Raw genomic sequence first — 18,525 nt, forward strand, 5'->3', positions numbered from 1 at the left:
CACTCGGATACAAAACGCCTGATGTCCTTCTTCATCTCTGGCCACCAATACAATAGCTGCAGATCTTTGTACATCTTCGTACTCCCAGGGTGAATAGAGTACGGGGACATGTGGGCCTCTGATAAGATGTCTGCTCGGATAGAATCACTGCTAGGAACCCACATCATGTCTCGGTATCTCACAATACTGTCGCTGACTGTATACAAGACACTGCCCTTGGCTTCATCCCTCTGTTTCCACTGTGCCAACTGCTCATCGGTGGACTGACCGCTGCGAATACGGTCAATAAGGGAAGACTGAATGGTCAAGGTAGATAGACGAGGAACTCTACCTTGAGGATATGACTCTAGATCAAACCTCTGCATCTCATGCTGAAGAGGTCTCTGAATCGTCAATTGAGCCATCACTGCGACTTTCCTGCTCAAAGCATCCGCAACTACATTAGCCTTCCCCGGGTGGTAGCTAATGTCACAATCGTAGTCTTTCACAAGCTCCAACCAACGCCTCTGACGCATGTTCAGCTCCTTCTGCGTAAAGAAATACTTGAGGCTCTTGTGGTCGGTAAAGATCTGGCACTTCTCCCCATACAAATAATGCCTCCAAATCTTCAATGCAAAAACTACGGCGGCCAACTCTAGATCATGGGTAGGGTAATTCTTCTCGTGGATTTTCAGCTGTCGAGAAGCATAAGCTATCACTCTCCCATGCTGCATCAATACTGCGCCAAGACCGAGCTTCGAAGCATCGGTATATAGAACAAACTCGCCAGGTCCTGACGGTGTGGCCAAAACTGGTGCTGAAATAAGAGCTTGCTTCAAAGTATCGAAGCTCTTCTGACAGTCATCGCTCCACACAAACTTCACATTCTTCTTTGTCAGTGCTGTGAGTGGAACGGCAATGGATGAGAATCCCTGAATGAACTTCCTGTAATATCCTGCCAGCCCAAGAAAACTGCGGATCTCGGATGCATTCTGAGGCACAACCCAATCTCTGACTGCTGCAACTTTCGCCGGGTCTACCTCAATGCCACTGCTAGAAACAATGTGGCCCAAGAACGCCACCTTCTCTAACCAGAATTCGCATTTACTGAACTTTGCGAATAATTTGTGCTTCTGCAATGTCTGCAACACTGTGGTCAGATGCCTGCTGTGCTCCTCCCGACTCTTGGAGTAGACGAGTATGTCATCTATGAACACTATCACAAACTGGTCGAGGTATGGCTGAAATACGCGATTCATGAGATCCATGAAGATCGCTGGCGCATTCGTCAGACCGAACGGCATCACAAGGAACTCGTAGTGACCATAACGAGTCCTGAAAGCAGTCTTCGAGACATCAGCATCTCTCACTCTCAACTGATGATAACCAGAACGCAGATCAATCTTGGAGAAAATCGAAGCTCCCTGCAACTGGTCAAACAGATCCTCAATCCTCGGCAGTGGGTATTTGTTCTTAACTGTAACCCTGTTCAACTCTCGATAGTCAATGCAAAGCCTCATCGAACCATCCTTCTTCTTAACAAACAAGACTGGCGCGCCCCATGGTGAAAAGCCCGGGCGAATGAACTCCTTGTCCAGAAGTTCCTGAATCTGCTTCTTAAGCTCTGCCATCTCTGTCGGCGCTAATCGGTACGGGGCTTTGGATATCGGAGCCGTACCTGGCATCAGCTCAATGGAAAACTCCACCTCTCTCTCAGGTGGCATACCAGAGACGTCCTCGGGAAAAACGTCTAAGAAATCTCTGACGATCGGAACATCTGAGGCGGACTGGCTGGGTTCCTCGGGGACAGATAAAAAGGTCGCTAGAAATGCTCGACACCCTCTATGCATGAGTTTCCTAGCCTGAACATATGGAATAATGCGCGGTAACGAAAAGTACCTGTCCGGCTCAAATAAGAACTGCTCCATTCCAGGCGGTCGGACAAGAATAGATCTCCGCTGGAAGTCTATCAACACTCTGTTCTTCAGTAGCCAGTCCATCCCTAGGATGATGTCAAATTCCGGCATCGGTAGCACAATCAGATCCGCATATACAAGCTTACCGTGCAGCTCAAGGTCTATATCTCGTATAACATTGGTGGCTACCATCTCCTCGCCTGACGGCAACACTACTGAAAAGGTTATGTCTAGCCCAATGGTCTTGATCTTCAGAAAGTTTGCGAAGATCTCCGAAATGAACGAGTGAGTGGCCCCTGAATCTATCAAGGCCTTGGTAGCTTTGCCGGCTATGAAAATTCTCCCTGAAAGTTCGGAATACTAAGCAGAACCCAAAGATCACAAGAGCTAAGCTTATAGACATGCAAAGGTCAAGGTTCTTCTAACTAAGTCCCGAAAATAATACTAAGTAGAGCATGCAATCCTATCGCGGTTCTATGTTCAAATCTTACTCCCGATAGTCAAAACACGGAATTTCAATGATAACTTAAAGCTTAAAGGTACCTGTCAACAACATGGTCTCAGGGTTGGTTTCTGCGGCATGGAGAGCAAAAACTCTGCCCTGAGTAGGCAGATTCCTCTGAGGGCACTGCAGCAACATGTGGTCTGTACTGCCACACTTAAAACACTTTCCTGAGCCAGCCATACATGCTCCAGGATGGCGACGAGAGCACCTCGGACAGAATGGGTGCTCCTGAGTCCTCGGGGCTGGGCGTCCCCGCTGCTGCTGCTGCTGGCCTCGGTTCCTGGGCGGTCCATGAAAAGGCCTCTTATTCTGCTGCTGATGCTGATGAGGAGGAGGGCGGTGTGGTACTTGGACGGGGCGCTTGCCCTGGCGATCCCTCTCGATGTCCCGCAGATCCTGCTCTGCGGCTAAGGCCTTGGAGACGGCAATCTCATAAGTGGCAGGGTCAGACACCCTAACATCCCGGCGCAAGATCGGCCGTAAACCCACCATGAAGTGCGTCAGCTTGGCTCTGGCATCATTCGCTATCAGGGGCACAAAGTGACAACCCCTCTCGAACTTACGGATAAACTCCGTAACCGTCATATCTCCTTGCCTCAGACTCATAAACTCGGTGGTCAGCCTGGTGCGAACCTCCTCAGCAAAATACTTGGAGTAGAAAACCTTCGTAAAGCGGGTCCAAGAAAGTGTAGCCAAAGTCAAGGCTACCGAAGCTCCTTCCCACCATAAGCGGGCGTCTCCAGTGAACAGATAGGTGGCACACCGGACTCGGTCTGCGTCTCCTAGCTCCATAAACTCGAAAATGACCTCGAGAGATTTGATCCATCCCTCGGCAACCATGGGGTCAGATGTCCCAGAGAACTCCTTCGGACGCATTTTCATAAATCGCTCGTAAACAGCCTCGGGCCCTGTCGGCCTAGTCACCACAGCATTGTTCCCCGCAAACTGTGCGAAGAACTGTGTCATCCCAGCTAGCATCTGGGCATTCATGTCTGGTGGGGGCGGTGGAGGAGGAGGAGGAGGAGGAGGTGGAGGTGTCTGCCTCTCTTGTCTCTGGTCGTCATCGTCCTCGCGGCGGTGCTCGCCACCACCTCTCGGGCGTCCTACTTGACGTCTAAGGGGCATACTGTTCCATACATAACCCGTACGTAACTAGCATCCATAATTCCATAATTTATTATAACTGAACACTGAAATACTGAAAAATCTGGAAGCATGCTGACAAAATAAATTCATGCTTTAAATAAACTGATGAACAAAATGCTGAACTGTAAAACTTACAGACCGAAGACATGGCTTCGTGAGCTTCTCGCAGTCAGTAGTAGTGAAACCCTATACAGAACCACCGCTCTGATACCAATTGTAAAGGCCCTAAAACTCCTCGCTTGAAAAATTGCGGAAAATTAAAATTTTTCTTTTTAAAAGAAACTTAAATGGCCTCATTCATAAAATCGACTGATGAATCAAGTTCAATGTTTAAAATAATAGCAGCGGAAGAAAAATAAAGTTTTGCCAACAATAACAATTTGAAAATTATCCAATGACTGATAAAAATTTAGTTTGCGGCATAAAATAAACACTGCTGCACTGAGGTCCTCGGGTGCCACTACTGCCGACCCAAGCTGGCTCACTGGTCCCCGCCCTCGGCCCTGACCTCATCAGTACCTACAACAATCAAGTCTAGTGAGCCTAAAGACTCAGCATGCATATCGCAAGTAACGAGTAAAATCTGAAGTAAAAATATGCATGGGGTAAAATATCATGTCATGAGGCATACTGAAAATAATTTGTACTCATGCTGAAAATAAACTGATCTGAGCAATTATAATACGTGCATAACTGAACTGATAATCACAGTAAAAATATTTGCTCCTTGGAGCCTGTACTGAAATAACTGATAAAATTTTCTGTTGAGATTATGTTTTACGCCTGTGGCCACTGCACTAAGCTGAACTGATCGGTAACTGACTACCGGGGAGCCTGGAACTGAGCTGGCGGTCACTGAAGACCCGATGGTACCATCCTGAACTGATCGGTCACTAGCGACCGGGTGGTACCAACCTGAACTGAGCGGTCACTGGCGACCGTATAAATAATACTCCCACATAGTGAATGCACCACAAGCCATATCGCATAAATCTCAAAAATAATCATTTTCTGTTTTCATGCACGTATAATAATTAACTGACGATAATGAAAATATCCTGAAATTTTACCAACTGGAATGGATCGTCCCCAGGCTCGCTGCGACCTAAATATGCCATAAAATATGCAATAGATTTTACTTGGATGAATGATGCACTAAAGTTTGAAAATTTTGACAATTGCGCTTAACGACTCCGTATTTTAATCATGACTCCGAACCAACCCGAACCAACTCTGAACCGTCATCACGTCATGATTAAAATACGCTAAACATACTGAAATTATGCTCCTAAAATGATGAGGGTCGAATTCATGTGCAACGGAGGCCAAAACGTGAAACGCTCTTTCGAGAGTCAATTTGGCACATCGCACCGTAAATTCTCGTACGACCTCAAAAATGATCCGAATGACGAACGGTCAAAAACATGACCTTCCTAACTCAATGGGGCACTGTCCAGTCCAAGGTCATAGGCTAAAAGCCAACCAAGAACTCAAACGAGCCCTCGCACCGACACAGCAACTTGCTGTCAAATAAATTGGGTTTTCGAATTTTAGTGTTCAATAATTAGGTGTTTCGATACGGTAGAAGAGTCCGTAATATGAAGTTGGAAATATGAAAGCCTAAATTATGGATTTTCGAAATTTTAGGGCTAAATGAGGATATTGGAATAATAAAGTGAAGTGAGAGTAAAATGTATTATTTGCCACAGGATTGGATTATTCAGAAATCCTAAGAATTCAGCGGTGTAAATTAAGGGTTCAGTTGAGGTACGCATGAACGTGTTTATATTACGGTCTATATTGATGTGAAATGACGTTAAGGTATGATGTATGAGTTGTGGCGTGCTTTATGTGCTTTTGTGAATAACGTGATTGCATTCACGCATTTATTGAGTTGACATTAGTGCATAGCATTTCGAGCCTGACTCCGTTGAGCTATTGTTACTGATCTATCGAGTTTGTAGCGTCATCGATGGAGTGGGTGGGTAGGAGTACTTCCTGATGACTTGCATGAGGACTGAGCGGGTCGCACCCGTACCCTCGATGCTACGTGCATGGATGAGCGGCGGCATGTTATTACGTTGCTGCAGTCCTGGCACGGGTGGCCACTGTTACTGTTGCTGATGCGTTTCATTTGGACTCCGCTTTGGTATCCATTATTTGTTGTTACGACATGCATTGCATTGCATTTCATTGCATTTTACTTGATTTTATTTCATGTCAGTTATATTTGTCGTAATATTACTGGTTCGTCGTACTGGGGCCCGACCCCTCGTTTCTTTTTATGCTGTGGTTGTTTTTGATGCCATAGCAGGTTATTCAGGAGGATTTGACGCGTCTGGTGGAGCGTCAGGTAGTGGTGCCCAGTCGTCGAGTCGTGGTTGAGAGTTCCCAGATATATATATACTATATTATGGAGTCATACATTTACCGGGGAGATGCCCGTGTAGCTGTACTGTTATTTTACGATGTTTTGAATTGATAGTTGTGTGATCGAGGCCTCGCCGGCTCTGCGTGTGTTTAGTCCTGGCCAGTGCGGGCTATAGGTTTGTGAATTGATGTTGTGACTTTATTTCGAGTAATAAAATATTGGTTTGTGAGTTTTGGATTTTTCTCGGGATGTCCTATTTACGAATAGGTCATGCCGAAATTTCTGAAGGCCCGAAATGAAAAAATTTAAGCGCCCCACAACACCACACCACCCCCCCCCCCACCCCCCCCCCCACCCCCCCCCCCACCCCCCCCCCACCCACCCACCCCCCCCCCGTGTGTTTTTGTGTGTTGTTTGTTTTTTTTTTGTTGGTTTTGTTTGTTGTTGTGTGTTGTTGGGGGTGTGGGTGATTTTGTGGGTAGGTGGGTTGGGTGGTGTGTGGTTGGTTGAGAGTGGGTGGGGGTTGTTTGTGGGGTGGGGGTTTTTTGGGTTTTGGGTTTTTGAGTTGTGGAGTGTGGGGTGGTTGTTGGGGTGGTGGGTTGGGGTGGGGTGGTTGGTGTTTGTTAAAATCCTGGTTGTTTGTGGGTCATTAAATATTAATCAGGAGCACGGGCCCCACAGTGGTAATCAGAGCCGTAACTAGGGATATGACTCGAATTAGGGTCTAGGGCACTGTGAGGTTAGACACAAATAACATGATTGTGCATATGTTTTGGACTATTTGCTCTTATTTGAATTATTGGTCGTGATTTGATTGAAATTTAACTGCATTAGAATGACTAGCATGAATTAGGAATGGTATGTAGTTTAAAAAAAAAATTGCCTATAAATTTCTTTTACCTTTATCTGCCTGTGGATTTAATCCTCGTGTCTTTGTAGAATGGCACCTGGAGGAAGAGGTAGAAAAGGAAAAGAAATAGCACAAGAATCTGAGGCGCAAAATGTTCGAGGACTTGCAGATATCATTAGAGGTAGACGTGGTCGACCTCGAGGACAAGTCGCTCAAAATGTTGAAGAAGAAGTTAACCAAGAACCTCCTCGACTTGAAAGACCTGGAGCTAGACAGGTAGCGATTGAGCAAGAAGTGGAACAGCTGACACAGAAAGTTGGAGGAATGCAGTTAATAATTTCTCAGTTTCAAGAATTACGTCCTCCAAAATTCTTTGGCAACGAGAGCGGAGAAAAAGCATCAAGCTGGCTGAAAAGTATAAATCATCTATTTAATTTGTTGGAGTATTCCCAAGATATTAAATTGAAGCTTGCCATCTACCAACTTAAAGATCGAGCACAACTCTGGTGGGAAGCCACAGAAGAAGCAATGAAGGACTCTGGTGAAAGTATTACTTGGGATGCTTTTCGTGCTCACTTTACCCAGGAATATGCACCGCCATCATATTATGCTGCTAAAGAAGAAGAGTTCAATCAGTTGGTACAGGGCAACAAATCAGTGGTGGAATATGCTTCACAGTTTTCTGCTCTTTTGCCCTATGTTCCACATGTTGCCAGGAATGATCAGGCTAAACTATCACGTTTTCTGCATGGGTTGCAGCGGACTGTTCATACGTTGGTGATGACTGGATCGCCTAATACGTATATTCAAGCAGTGGAAAAGGCGAAGAAAATTGAAGCAAGTTTGCTCAGAGGAGATCCCCAGCCAGGTCCATCATCTGTTTCTCAGGGATCTGGGAGTAGTATGTCAATGCCAGTGGATTTACCTCCATATCAGCCTGTACAGTCATACCAACAACCCAAACAGCAGAGGTACAAGGCAAAAGGAAAGCAATTCAAGAAAAAGTCTCAATCCAGCTCCTCCAGTTCAGGCAGTGCACGAGGGGGAGGTTCTGTTGGGTCGTCTAGCACTGTGCATTGTGACCGATGTGGTGGTCGACATTTTAGTTCCCAATGTGTAGGAGTTCAGGGGTCTTGTTACGTTTGTGGTCAAGTTGGACATTTCGCCAGAGTCTGTCCTAATGCACAAAGACAGCAATTTCAGCCACAACAGTCTGGACAAGTTCCCCGAGTACCAGCTTTCCAGCCACATGCTCCTGCACAGTCATTTCAGCAATCTGGTTATCCACCGCCTAGAGGTCCTCCTCAGCAACAATTTACAGTGCCACAGCTGGCTAGAGTCCATGCATTGACTCAAGACCAGGCTCAGGATGCACCAGGAGGAGTGATTGCAGGTATTTGTTATGTTTTTTACTATCCTGCACGCATATTGATAGACACAGGAGCATCTCATTCATTTTTATCTGCCGCATTTGTTGATGAGCATGAGATTGCTACTATTACTTTGTTGGATACTGTGTCAGTTGCTACTCCTGCCGGTGTATACTTGATGTCCCATGAGATAGTTTTGAACTGCGTGATTAGATTTGAGGATAATATTATGATAACTAATCTAATCAAATTAGCTATGTCTGATTTCGACTGTATCCTCGGTATGGATATATTGACGAATTATCGAGCTACTGTGGATTGTTTCCATGGAGTTGTCAGATTTAAACCGTATTATGGCAGCAAATGGAATTTTTATGGTTATGATTCACAGTCTCGAATTCCATTAGTATCTGCAATGGAAATGTTCAGGTTGTTGTCAATCGGCAATGAAGGATTTTTGATCTATGCTCTTGATGCAACACGGGAAGAACGATTGAAAGTTTCAGACATTCCCGTTGTCAAGGATTTTCCAGATGTATTTCCTGATGAGATTCCAGGTTTTCCGCCTCAAAGGGAAATAGATCTTAGCATTGAATTAATGCCAGGGACAAATCCTATTTCTAGAGCACCATATCGTTTAGCTCCGACAGAGTTGAAAGAACTCAAGGAACAGTTACAGGATTTACTGGAGAAAGGCTATATCAGACCCAGTATGTCACCTTGGGGAGCTCCAGTATTGTTTGTAAAAAAGAAAGACGGAACGATGAGAATGTGCGTCGATTATCGGCAGTTGAACCGGGCTACTGTGAAGAATAAGTATCCTCTGCCGCGTATTGACGACTTGTTTGATCAGTTGCAGGGTACTTCTGTGTATTCCAAGATTGATCTTCGTTCCGGATACCATCAGCTCAGAGTCCGAGAGGAAGATGTTCCTAAAACAGCATTTCGGACATGTTATGGACACTATGAATTCCTAGTCGTGCCGTTTGGTTTGACTAATGCTCCAGCGGTTTTTATGGATTTAATGAATCGTGTATTCCGGGAATTCATAGATAAATTTGTTATCGTTTTCATTGATGACATCTTGATTTATTCTAAGTCAAAAACAGAGCACAAAGAACATTTGAAATTAGTTCTCCAAACACTCAGAGAAGCGCAATTGTACGCCAAATTTTCTAAGTGTGAGTTCTGGTTGGACAGAGTTTTATTTTTAGGCCATGTTATATCTGCACAAGGAGTATCTGTTGATCCTAATAAAGTTGAAGCTGTTATCAATTGGCCTAAACCAACCAATGTGTCTGAGATTCGAAGCTTTTTGGGATTAGCTCGGTACTATAGGCGTTTCATTGAAGGATTTTCTAGAATAGCTAGACCTATGACCCAGTTGACACAGAAAGATCGACGTTTTGTATGGACTGCAGAATGTGAGTCTAGTTTTCGGACTTTAAAAGAAAAGTTGACCACATCTCCAGTGCTAGCTTTGCCTTCAGGCTCAGGTGGATTTGTTGTCTGTACAGATGCTTCTTTAAATGGACTGGGTTGTGTTTTGATGCAAAATGGGCGAGTGATTGCGTATGCTTCTCGTCAATTGAAGTCACATGAGACTCGATATCCAGTTCATGATTTGGAGTTAGCTGCCATTGTGTTTGCATTGAAGATATGGCGTCATTATCTGTACGGAGAACAGTTTGTGATTTATTCTGATCACAAGAGTCTGAAGTATCTTTTTACACAGTCTGACTTGAACATGAGACAGCGTCGATGGTTGGAATTACTTAAAGACTTTGATTGTGAGATTCAGTACCAACCAGGGCGAATGAATCAAGTTGCAGATGCTCTGAGCAGAAAGGTTCAGCCTAAAATGTTGACATCTTTGACTATTTCAAAGATTCATGAGCATTTGGGAACTTCAGGATGGACTTATCAGTCTAAGGGCGACTACTTTATAGTTTCATCTATACAAGTTGAACCACAAATTGTTTCTAAAATCAAAGCAGCACAGAGAACTGATCCGCATGTTCATAGATTGAAAGAATTGACTCAGACAGGTCAATCAGAAAAGTTCAGTGTTGCTTCAGATGGATGTCTGCGCTATCAAGGTAGACTTGTGGCTCCGAATTTGATAGATTTGAAAGAATCTATACTTCGTGAAGCTTATTGTAGTCGACACAGTGTTCATCCTGGAATAAGAAAGATGTATCATATCTTGAAATCTCATTACTGGTGGGAAGGTATGAAGAAAGAGATTTCTGATTTTGTGGCTAGATGTTTGACGTGCCAACAGGTTAAAGCTGAGAGAATGAGACCTGGTGGTATGTTACATAGTCTTGAAGTACCACAGTGGAATTGGGAGCACATTGCTATGGATTTTGTGACACACCTACCTCGTTCTAATCGTGGTTGTGATGCAATTTGGGTGATTGTTGATAGATTGTCTAAATCAGCCCACTTTATTCCTTATGATCGTACTTGTACTTATAAGAAAATGGCGAAAATGTACATCGATCATGTGGTGAGATTGCATGGTGTGCCCGTAACCATAGTATCAGATCGTGATCCCAGGTTTGCTTCGAAGTTTTGGGGTAGTTTGCAATCAGCATTGGGTTCAAAGCTGGCGATGAGTACTGCATATCACCCACAGACAGATGGTCAGTCTGAAAGGACCATTCAGACACTCGAGGATATGTTGCGAGCAGTCGTGATGGATTTCAGGGGTGGTTGGCAGGAATCATTGTCACTTGTTGAGTTCTCTTACAATAACAGCTTCCAAGCAACCATCGGAATGGCACCATTTGAAGCTTTGTACGGTAGAAAGTGTAGATCTCCGATATGCTGGGAAGATGTAGGAGAAAGACAGATGTCAATGCCAGAATTTATTCAAGAAATGAAAGAGAAGGTTGAAATGATCAGGAAAAGAATGAAAGCAGCTCAGGATCGTCAAGCCAGTTATGCTAATAAAAGGCGTAGGCCTTTAGAATTTCAGGTTGACGATCAGGTTTTCTTGAAAGTATCACCGTTTCGTGGTACTATGAGATTTGGGCGCAAAGGGAAACTAGCTCCGCGTTATATTGGTCCATATGCGATTGTTGAGAGGATTGGCACTTTGGCTTATCGTTTGGACTTACCGCAGAGTTTGTCTGCGATACATGATGTGTTTCATGTATCTATGTTACGAAAGTATGAGCCAGATCCTTCTCATGTCTTGAGGACTGATGAGGTGGAGTTGGATAGTTCCCTTAGCTATGTTGAACATCCAGTGCAAATCCTTGATCGCAAAGAGAAGCAACTGAGGAATAAGACGATTCCACTGGTTATGGTGCAGTGGAGTAGACATGGGAGAGAAGAAGCTACATGGGAATTAGAGGCTAAGATGCGTCAGGAATGGCCTCATTTGTTTGAAAATGTAATAAATTATTCCATGTATTCTGATTTCTCAATGTACTATCAGTGGTAAATGTTTATAAACCACTTTTGTATAAATGTTATGTATGCTAGATTTCGAGGACGAAATCTTTTATTAGTAGTGGAGAATGTGAGAGCCCAGCCCGTTAGCCCAAGCCCAGCCCATTTAGTAATTAATATATTAAAAAAAAAAATAGATATAAAATAATGTAAAAAGAAAAAGAAAAAGAAGATCAGAAGCGCTTTCTCCTTCCCGTAACTTCCGCCAGCTTCGTTTTTCATTTTTCTTCAATTTCGAAACCTTGACCTTCGATTTTAGCCGCTCCGGTCGCCGAAAAATTCAAGTAAATATACGGTTTGAAAGCTCTCGACGAGGGCTACGTTTTGGTACCCATATTGAAAGGTTTCTCGACCCGTTTCGAAAACCCGTATTCTCTTTCTCCGTCGAATTGCCGCCCGTACGTCGCCGAAATTCAGAAATTGACTGAGGGCTTTTGTTCCCTATGTCATAAGCTTCGTTTTGGTATATATATTGAGGTACAAATCATGATTCCAGCAAGGTGGTTGTATTTTTGTTGGGTTAAATTTGGTACCAATATTGATAATTGTTATATTATTGATTGTAGGTACGAGAATTGAGCCGATTTGAGGTATCTATCAGATTTTCGGAATTTATTTGGGATTAATTTCGAAAATTCAGAAATTTAAAATTGGGTTTTCGAATTTTAGTGTTCAATAATTAGGTGTTTCGATACTGTAGAATAGTCGTATATGAATTTGGAAATATGAAAGCCTAAATTATGGATTTTCGGAATTTTAGGCTAAATTAGTGAATATTGGAATAATAAATTGAAGTTGATATGAAATGTATTATTTGCCACAGGATTGGATTATTCAGAAATCCTTAAGAAATTCAGTGGTAAATTAAGGGTTCAGTTGAGGTACGCATGAACTGTTTTATTATGACGTCTATATTGATGTGAAATGACGTTAAGTATTATGTATGAGTTGTGGCGTGCTTTATGTGCTTTTGTGAATAACGTGATTGCATTCACGCATTTATTTGAGTTGATCTCATTAGTGCATAGCATTTCGAGCCTTGACTCCGTTGATTGCTATTGTTACTGATCTATCGAGTTGTAGCGTCATCGATGGAGTGGGTGGGTAGGATTAGCACTCCTGATGACTTGCATGAGGACTGAGCGGGTCGCACCCGTACCCTCGATGCTACGTGCATGGATGAGCGGCGGCATGTTATTACGTTGCTGCAGTCCTGGCACGGGTGGCCACTGTTACTGTTGCTGATGCGTTTATCTTTGCACCACCAACCAGGGACCTTACCAACATCCCAAGGAAGGGTCTGAACCATGGCTAAAGGCCCTAGGCCAGCCACAATCCTCACCATTCCAGAAACCAACCGAGAAGATGCACCGAGAGCACATTTGATGCGCGTGTGGTGTGTTTTGCTTGCTTGTTGTCTCGTGTCGTTCAGTGGCCATTTGATTGACCATGGCACGATCTAGACATATAGGAGTGTGGTATGGACCGTGGCTAAGGGCCATAGGCCAACCAAGATCCACACCAAACCATACAATTCGAAATGCATGTGCTGTACAATGAAGGCCGAGAAGGGGGAGGGGGCTGTTCTGTTTCGTGGGTTATCTCGCGTCGTTCCAGTGGCCATTAATGGACCATGGCAGACCTAGACATCTTGGGGTGTGGTATGAACCGTGGCTAAGGCCACAAGGCCAAGCCAGATCCACACCAAGCCAACCCAAAACCGAAACACAAGTGCTGTCAAATGAAGGGGCCGAGAGGGGAGTGGGGCTGTACTTACGTTTTATTTAAAAACCGTGGAGCCATGGACCAAGCCACCACAAACGGGACTTAGTCACGTCTTAGACATGCTAGGGGAGTGATCCAACCATGGCTAAGAGCCCTTAGGGCAGCCAAGATCAGATCCAACCCCTTGACATACAAATCTGAAATTTTCGAAGAGCATACATGGCAGCAAGGGAGTTGCTGTCAAATTCTGAATTCTCACAATATGGGGGCTGTATGAATGGACAAACACGATCCTAATGCATCCTATTACTCTAGGAGTCCCCTTGGGAGCCTGGAGTCGAGCCATAACCTGAAACCACCAAAACTCAGCAAAAACGTGAGGCATATGAAGGGCCGAAAAATCTGCATGTTACATTTTCTGAAAATCCTTCTTGTATTTCGGTTTTTTGCATTTAAATGATCATGTGATTGTAAAAATATGATAATAAGACTGATTGAGTTAGAAAAAGTATATACATGCCTTGTATTTCGTTGAAAGAAACTACGAAACGACGACGCGAGCGGAGACGGAGTGGCTTCTCTTGATTCCCTGGCCTCGATTTTCTCCCTATCTCCCTAGCTATTTCTCACGTTTTTTTCTACTGAAATGGGCTGCTGTTTTTCGGTCAAGGGAGAGGGGATAAGTGGTTATGGGAGTGAGGAGGATAGGTGCAAGATAAGGGGATAACTCAAGACTAAGTCTCCAACAAATTGTTTTTTTAAATTTTAAATTCTTGAATGTTGTTGCTAACAAATCTTTTTGGATGGACTAGAAGGGTGATGGCCGATTCTCCCAAGTTAAACTAAGGATAAGCTCCTAATATTACATGTTCTCCCAAAAATCCTAGACTTAAATTACTAATTAAATTCAAAGATGAGATAATATGGTGATAAGGCAAATAATTGTTTAAACAATTCAAGGTGGCCGAAAGTTTTCATTTAAAAAGAGTGGAAAAATGTTGATTATCTAGAATATTAATAACCTTAGAAGTATCATTATTTGTTGTTACCGACATGCATTGCATTGCATTTCATTGCATTTTACTTGATTTTATTTCATGTCAGTTATATTTGTCGTAATATTACTGGTTCGTCGTACTGGGGCCCGACCCCTCGTTTCTTTTTATGCTGTGGTTGTTTTTGATGCCATAGCAGGTTATTCAGGAGGATTTGACGCGTCTGGTGGAGCGTCAGGTAGTGGTGCCCAGTCGTCGAGTCGTGGTTGAGAGTTCCCAGATATATATATACTATATTATGGAGTCATACATTTACCGGGGAGATGCCCCGTGTAGCTGTACTGTTATTTTTACGATGTTTTGAATTGATAGTTGTGTGATCGAGCCTCGCCGGCTCTGCGTGTGTTTAGTCCTGGCCAGTGCGGCTATAGGTTTGTGAATTGATGTTGTGACTTTATTTCGAGTATATAAATATTGGTTGTGATGTTTTGGATTTTTCTGGGATGTCCTATTTACGAATAGGTCATGCCGAAATTTCTGTAGGCCCGAAATGAAAAAATTTAATCGCTTTCGCTGTTTACATTAATAAATCCTGGTTGTTTGGTCATTAAATATTAATCAGGAGCACGGGCCCCACAGGTGCAGTAGCTTCCCTTCGTAAATCTGCTGTTTATACAGATCCATTGTTCTCTGAAGAATTTCTTCTGAGTAGATTTTGAAGTATGTTTTTACGGTTCTTTAGACCTTGTAAACGCATACCTTTTGTGCTGAGTTCAGTGAAGCATGTACTTCGCTGTAATTCTTGCTCCAATTGAATTATTTCTAGCGAAATAAGTTCAATTTCGAACTGGATGGTAGTTCCTGGCATATTTAACCGATCAATGAAGATCTGGTCTTTTTGGCCTGTAGGAGTCTACCTTTTGTGTATGCAACGTTTTGCAAACACTGCTTTCTTTTATCAGGAGATGAGGTTTTCTGTTCCCCCGTTTCTGATCTCTAACAATAGTTAGATAAACTTGTGTATATTCCAAAATATTGGAATAGTTCTTGTAAATTATTTTTCTCGAACTAAAGTTCGGATTCATAATTTTCGAAATTCTCCTTCTCATACATTTAGTTGCTAGTAATAATAAAATTTTTGTGTTTGAAATAAATTAACCATGCTCTGATACCATTTTCGGGAGCGCGGGGATCAATTAAATCAATTAAACTTTAATAGGAAAAGAAGGGCAATTTTGGCATTTTGAAACTTATTTTCTCTCTCCAAGTACCTAAACCAAAGTTGGTTTTCAAAGTGTACTGATACACAATTTACCCTTACTAATTTCTATCAATTAATATTAAATTAAATATTAAATTAAGTATTTAATAAAATAAAATAAAATTTATATAAATTATGATTATTATAGATACGTAATTTTGAGTAAAAATATATAAATAACCATTTTTGAAAAAAGGTATATATATATATATATAATTATAAATAATAGTAATTTATATAAGAAGATTGGGCCTAGGGTTCTCGCCGCGACGCCGCCTACACTCGCTCTTTGTACAATCAAAATGGAAGTACTCACTTCTTGGCTTCTCGCCGCGACGCCGCCTAAATGAAGTACTCACTTTTTTACGTCTCTGTTTTTTTTTGTTTTTGTTGTGAAATTAAAGGATAAAAAGTTTGAAATCCGTTTTCTACACATTGTTTTGGATGATTTTTCGAGTTTGTAAACTGAGGATTAGGATGTTTTTTAGGCTGGGTTTGGATTTGTTTGTTTTATTGTATTGTATTTTCTTCTGATTCGGAGTTAATATAAAACGTTTAGCAAAAAACGGTGGATGCATGATCGCTATGGTTCGAAGTTGTCTCCTGTATTTGCGGACGACTCTGATGAAGAGGACGAGATGTCGTTGGATGATTACCGTAGAGTATGAAATCTGTTCCTTTCGTTTTGGGTCATATAGATTTTACCCAGTAGGAAAAGAATCTCAAAATTGGAGATATTTGACATATTGGGTGAATGTTTCATGTTCAAAAATGAATGTTGACAGATATGTGACTTATGTAATGAACCACGGAAACCTGGTAAACCTAAGCTGTACGGTCTACTTGTCACATTGTGAACGCGGACAAAATAGTTGATCTGAGAGATCTGTCGGAATTAGCTTTGAAATTGTTCAATGACGACAAGGTTGGACAAGCTATTTAATGTATTTACAGCCCTGATTTTTTTTTTGGTTCTAAAAAAAATCTTGTTCTTCATTTTGTCGGTTTTGTTACAGTCGACCAGTTTCAAGCTCTTGAAGGTTTGCAAGATCAACCATGGTGGTAGTGGATATTACGGGTTGACCTTTAGGGCACAGGAAGATGGAATTAAGGAGAGCCTTGTTTTCGAGGTGTTGTTCATGTGTCGGTTAGGAAAAAAGAGGAGGCGTTGTTTTGTGAGATCAAGGTACCATCTTCTTCACTATGTTTACCTCGTTAGTGTTTATTGTATCTTCTATGTAGTTCAAATGAGGAACAAGTTTGGAATTTTAGAGTAGATTCTAAGAATGTGACTGCCAACACGGAATATGTTTTTATCACCAAAAGGTAAATTTTTCTTGGTCTTTCTTTAATCTAAGAAGTTTAGGAGTTGGTTTATGTTGTTTCCTTAGGATGATGATGATGAAATTACACTTCTGTCCTGTGATGATGATTACGTCAGTTCAGAACGAGCATGTGAAAGTGAAGATTGCCCCCCTCGCAAACGGTATGATATTTCCAGAAAATGTATCCTACGGTTGCACTTGTAAATTTTGTTACGTGCTTTTTTTTTATGTTGTTGCTTTAAGATGGTCGTAGGACCTGATAAACCTTATGTTATCTTTTTCCAAATTTTGTTTGGAGGACAGTGTTTGTTGTTGATATATATATATATATATGTATATAATTATAAATAATAGTAATTTATATAAGAAGATTGGGCCTAGGGTTCTCGCCGCGACGCCACCTACAGTCGCTCTCTGTACAATCAAAATTGAAGTACTCACTTCTTGGGTTCTCGCCGCGACGCCACCTAAATGAAGTACTAACTTGTTCACTCTCTGTTTTTTTTGTTTTTGTCTGGAAATTAAAGGATAAAAAGTTTGAAATCCGTTTTCTACACATTGTTTTGGATGATTTTTCGAGTTTTAAACTGAGGATTAGGATGTTTTTTAGGCTGGGATTGGATTTGTTTGTTTTATTGTATGGTATTTTCTTCTGATTCGGAGTTAATATAAAACGTTTAGCAAAAAACGGTGGATGCATGATCGCTATGGTTCGAAGTTGTCTCCTGTATTTGCGGACGACTCTGATGAAGAGGACGAGATGTCGTTGGATGATTACCGTAGAGTATGAAATATGTTCCTTTCGTTTTGGGTCATATAGATTTTACCCAGTAGGAAAAGAATCTCAAAATTGGAGACATTTGACATATTGGGTGAATGTTTCATGTTCAAAAATGAATGTTGACAGATATGTGACTTATGTAATGAACCACGGAAGCCTGGTAAGCCTAAGCTGTACGGTGGACTAGTCACATTTGTGAACGCGGACAAAATAGTTGATCTGAGATATCTGTCGGAATTAGCTTTGAAATTGTTCGATGACGCCAAGGTTGGACAAGCTATTTAATGTATTTACAGCCCTGGTTTTTTTTTTGGTTCTAAAAAATATTTTGTTCTTCATTTTTCTGTTTTGTTACAGTCGAACAGTTTCAAGCTCTTGAAGGTTTGCAAGATCAACCATGGTGGTTGTGGATATTACGGGTTGACTTTTAGGGCACAGGAAGATGGAATTAAGCATAGCCTTGTTTTTCGAGGTGTTGTTCATGCGGCGAATGGGAAAAAAGAGGCGTTGTTTTGTGAGATAAAGGTACCATCTTCTTCACTCTGTTTACCTTGTTAGTTTTTCTTGTATTTCTGTGTAGTTCAAATGACGAACAAGTTTTGAATTTTAGAGTAGATTCTAAGAATGTAACTGCCAACATGGAATATGTTTTTATCACCAAAAGGTAAATTTTTCTTGGTCTTTCTTTAATCTAAGAAGATTAGGGATTTACAAAACATAGAAATATACAAATAAAGTTTCTAAAATATAATAAAGCATTCGTTTTTTATTAGATTTATGTCAAAATGATTTTTTTATTAGATTTATGTGAAAAGAGTAAATAAGTAACAATAACTTAA

At 41.9% G+C, this 18,525-nt stretch overlaps 1 protein-coding gene across 7 annotated transcripts in view; it reads left to right on the forward strand.

Moving 5' to 3' along the window:
• The window catches only part of LOC140803243 (uncharacterized), a 132,306-nt gene that overhangs the window by 41,380 nt on the left and 72,401 nt on the right, over nt 1-18,525 (forward strand). For 2 of the 7 annotated variants that reach the window (XM_073159017.1, XM_073159021.1), the window contains exons 4-5: nt 16,597-16,766; nt 16,972-17,066. In XM_073159017.1, the coding sequence (XP_073015118.1) occupies nt 16,597-16,766; nt 16,972-17,066 (265 nt within the window). Of the gene's footprint in view, nt 1-16,596; nt 16,767-16,971; nt 17,067-17,256; nt 17,382-17,586; nt 17,690-17,812; nt 17,954-18,043; nt 18,260-18,525 lie in introns of those variants that run through there. The other 5 variants (XM_073159019.1, XM_073159022.1, XM_073159023.1 and 2 more) reach the window with 4 other exon arrangements.

This window comes from Primulina eburnea, chromosome 10, assembly GCF_022965805.1.
Source record: "Primulina eburnea isolate SZY01 chromosome 10, ASM2296580v1, whole genome shotgun sequence".
NCBI lineage: Eukaryota > Viridiplantae > Streptophyta > Magnoliopsida > Lamiales > Gesneriaceae > Primulina > Primulina eburnea.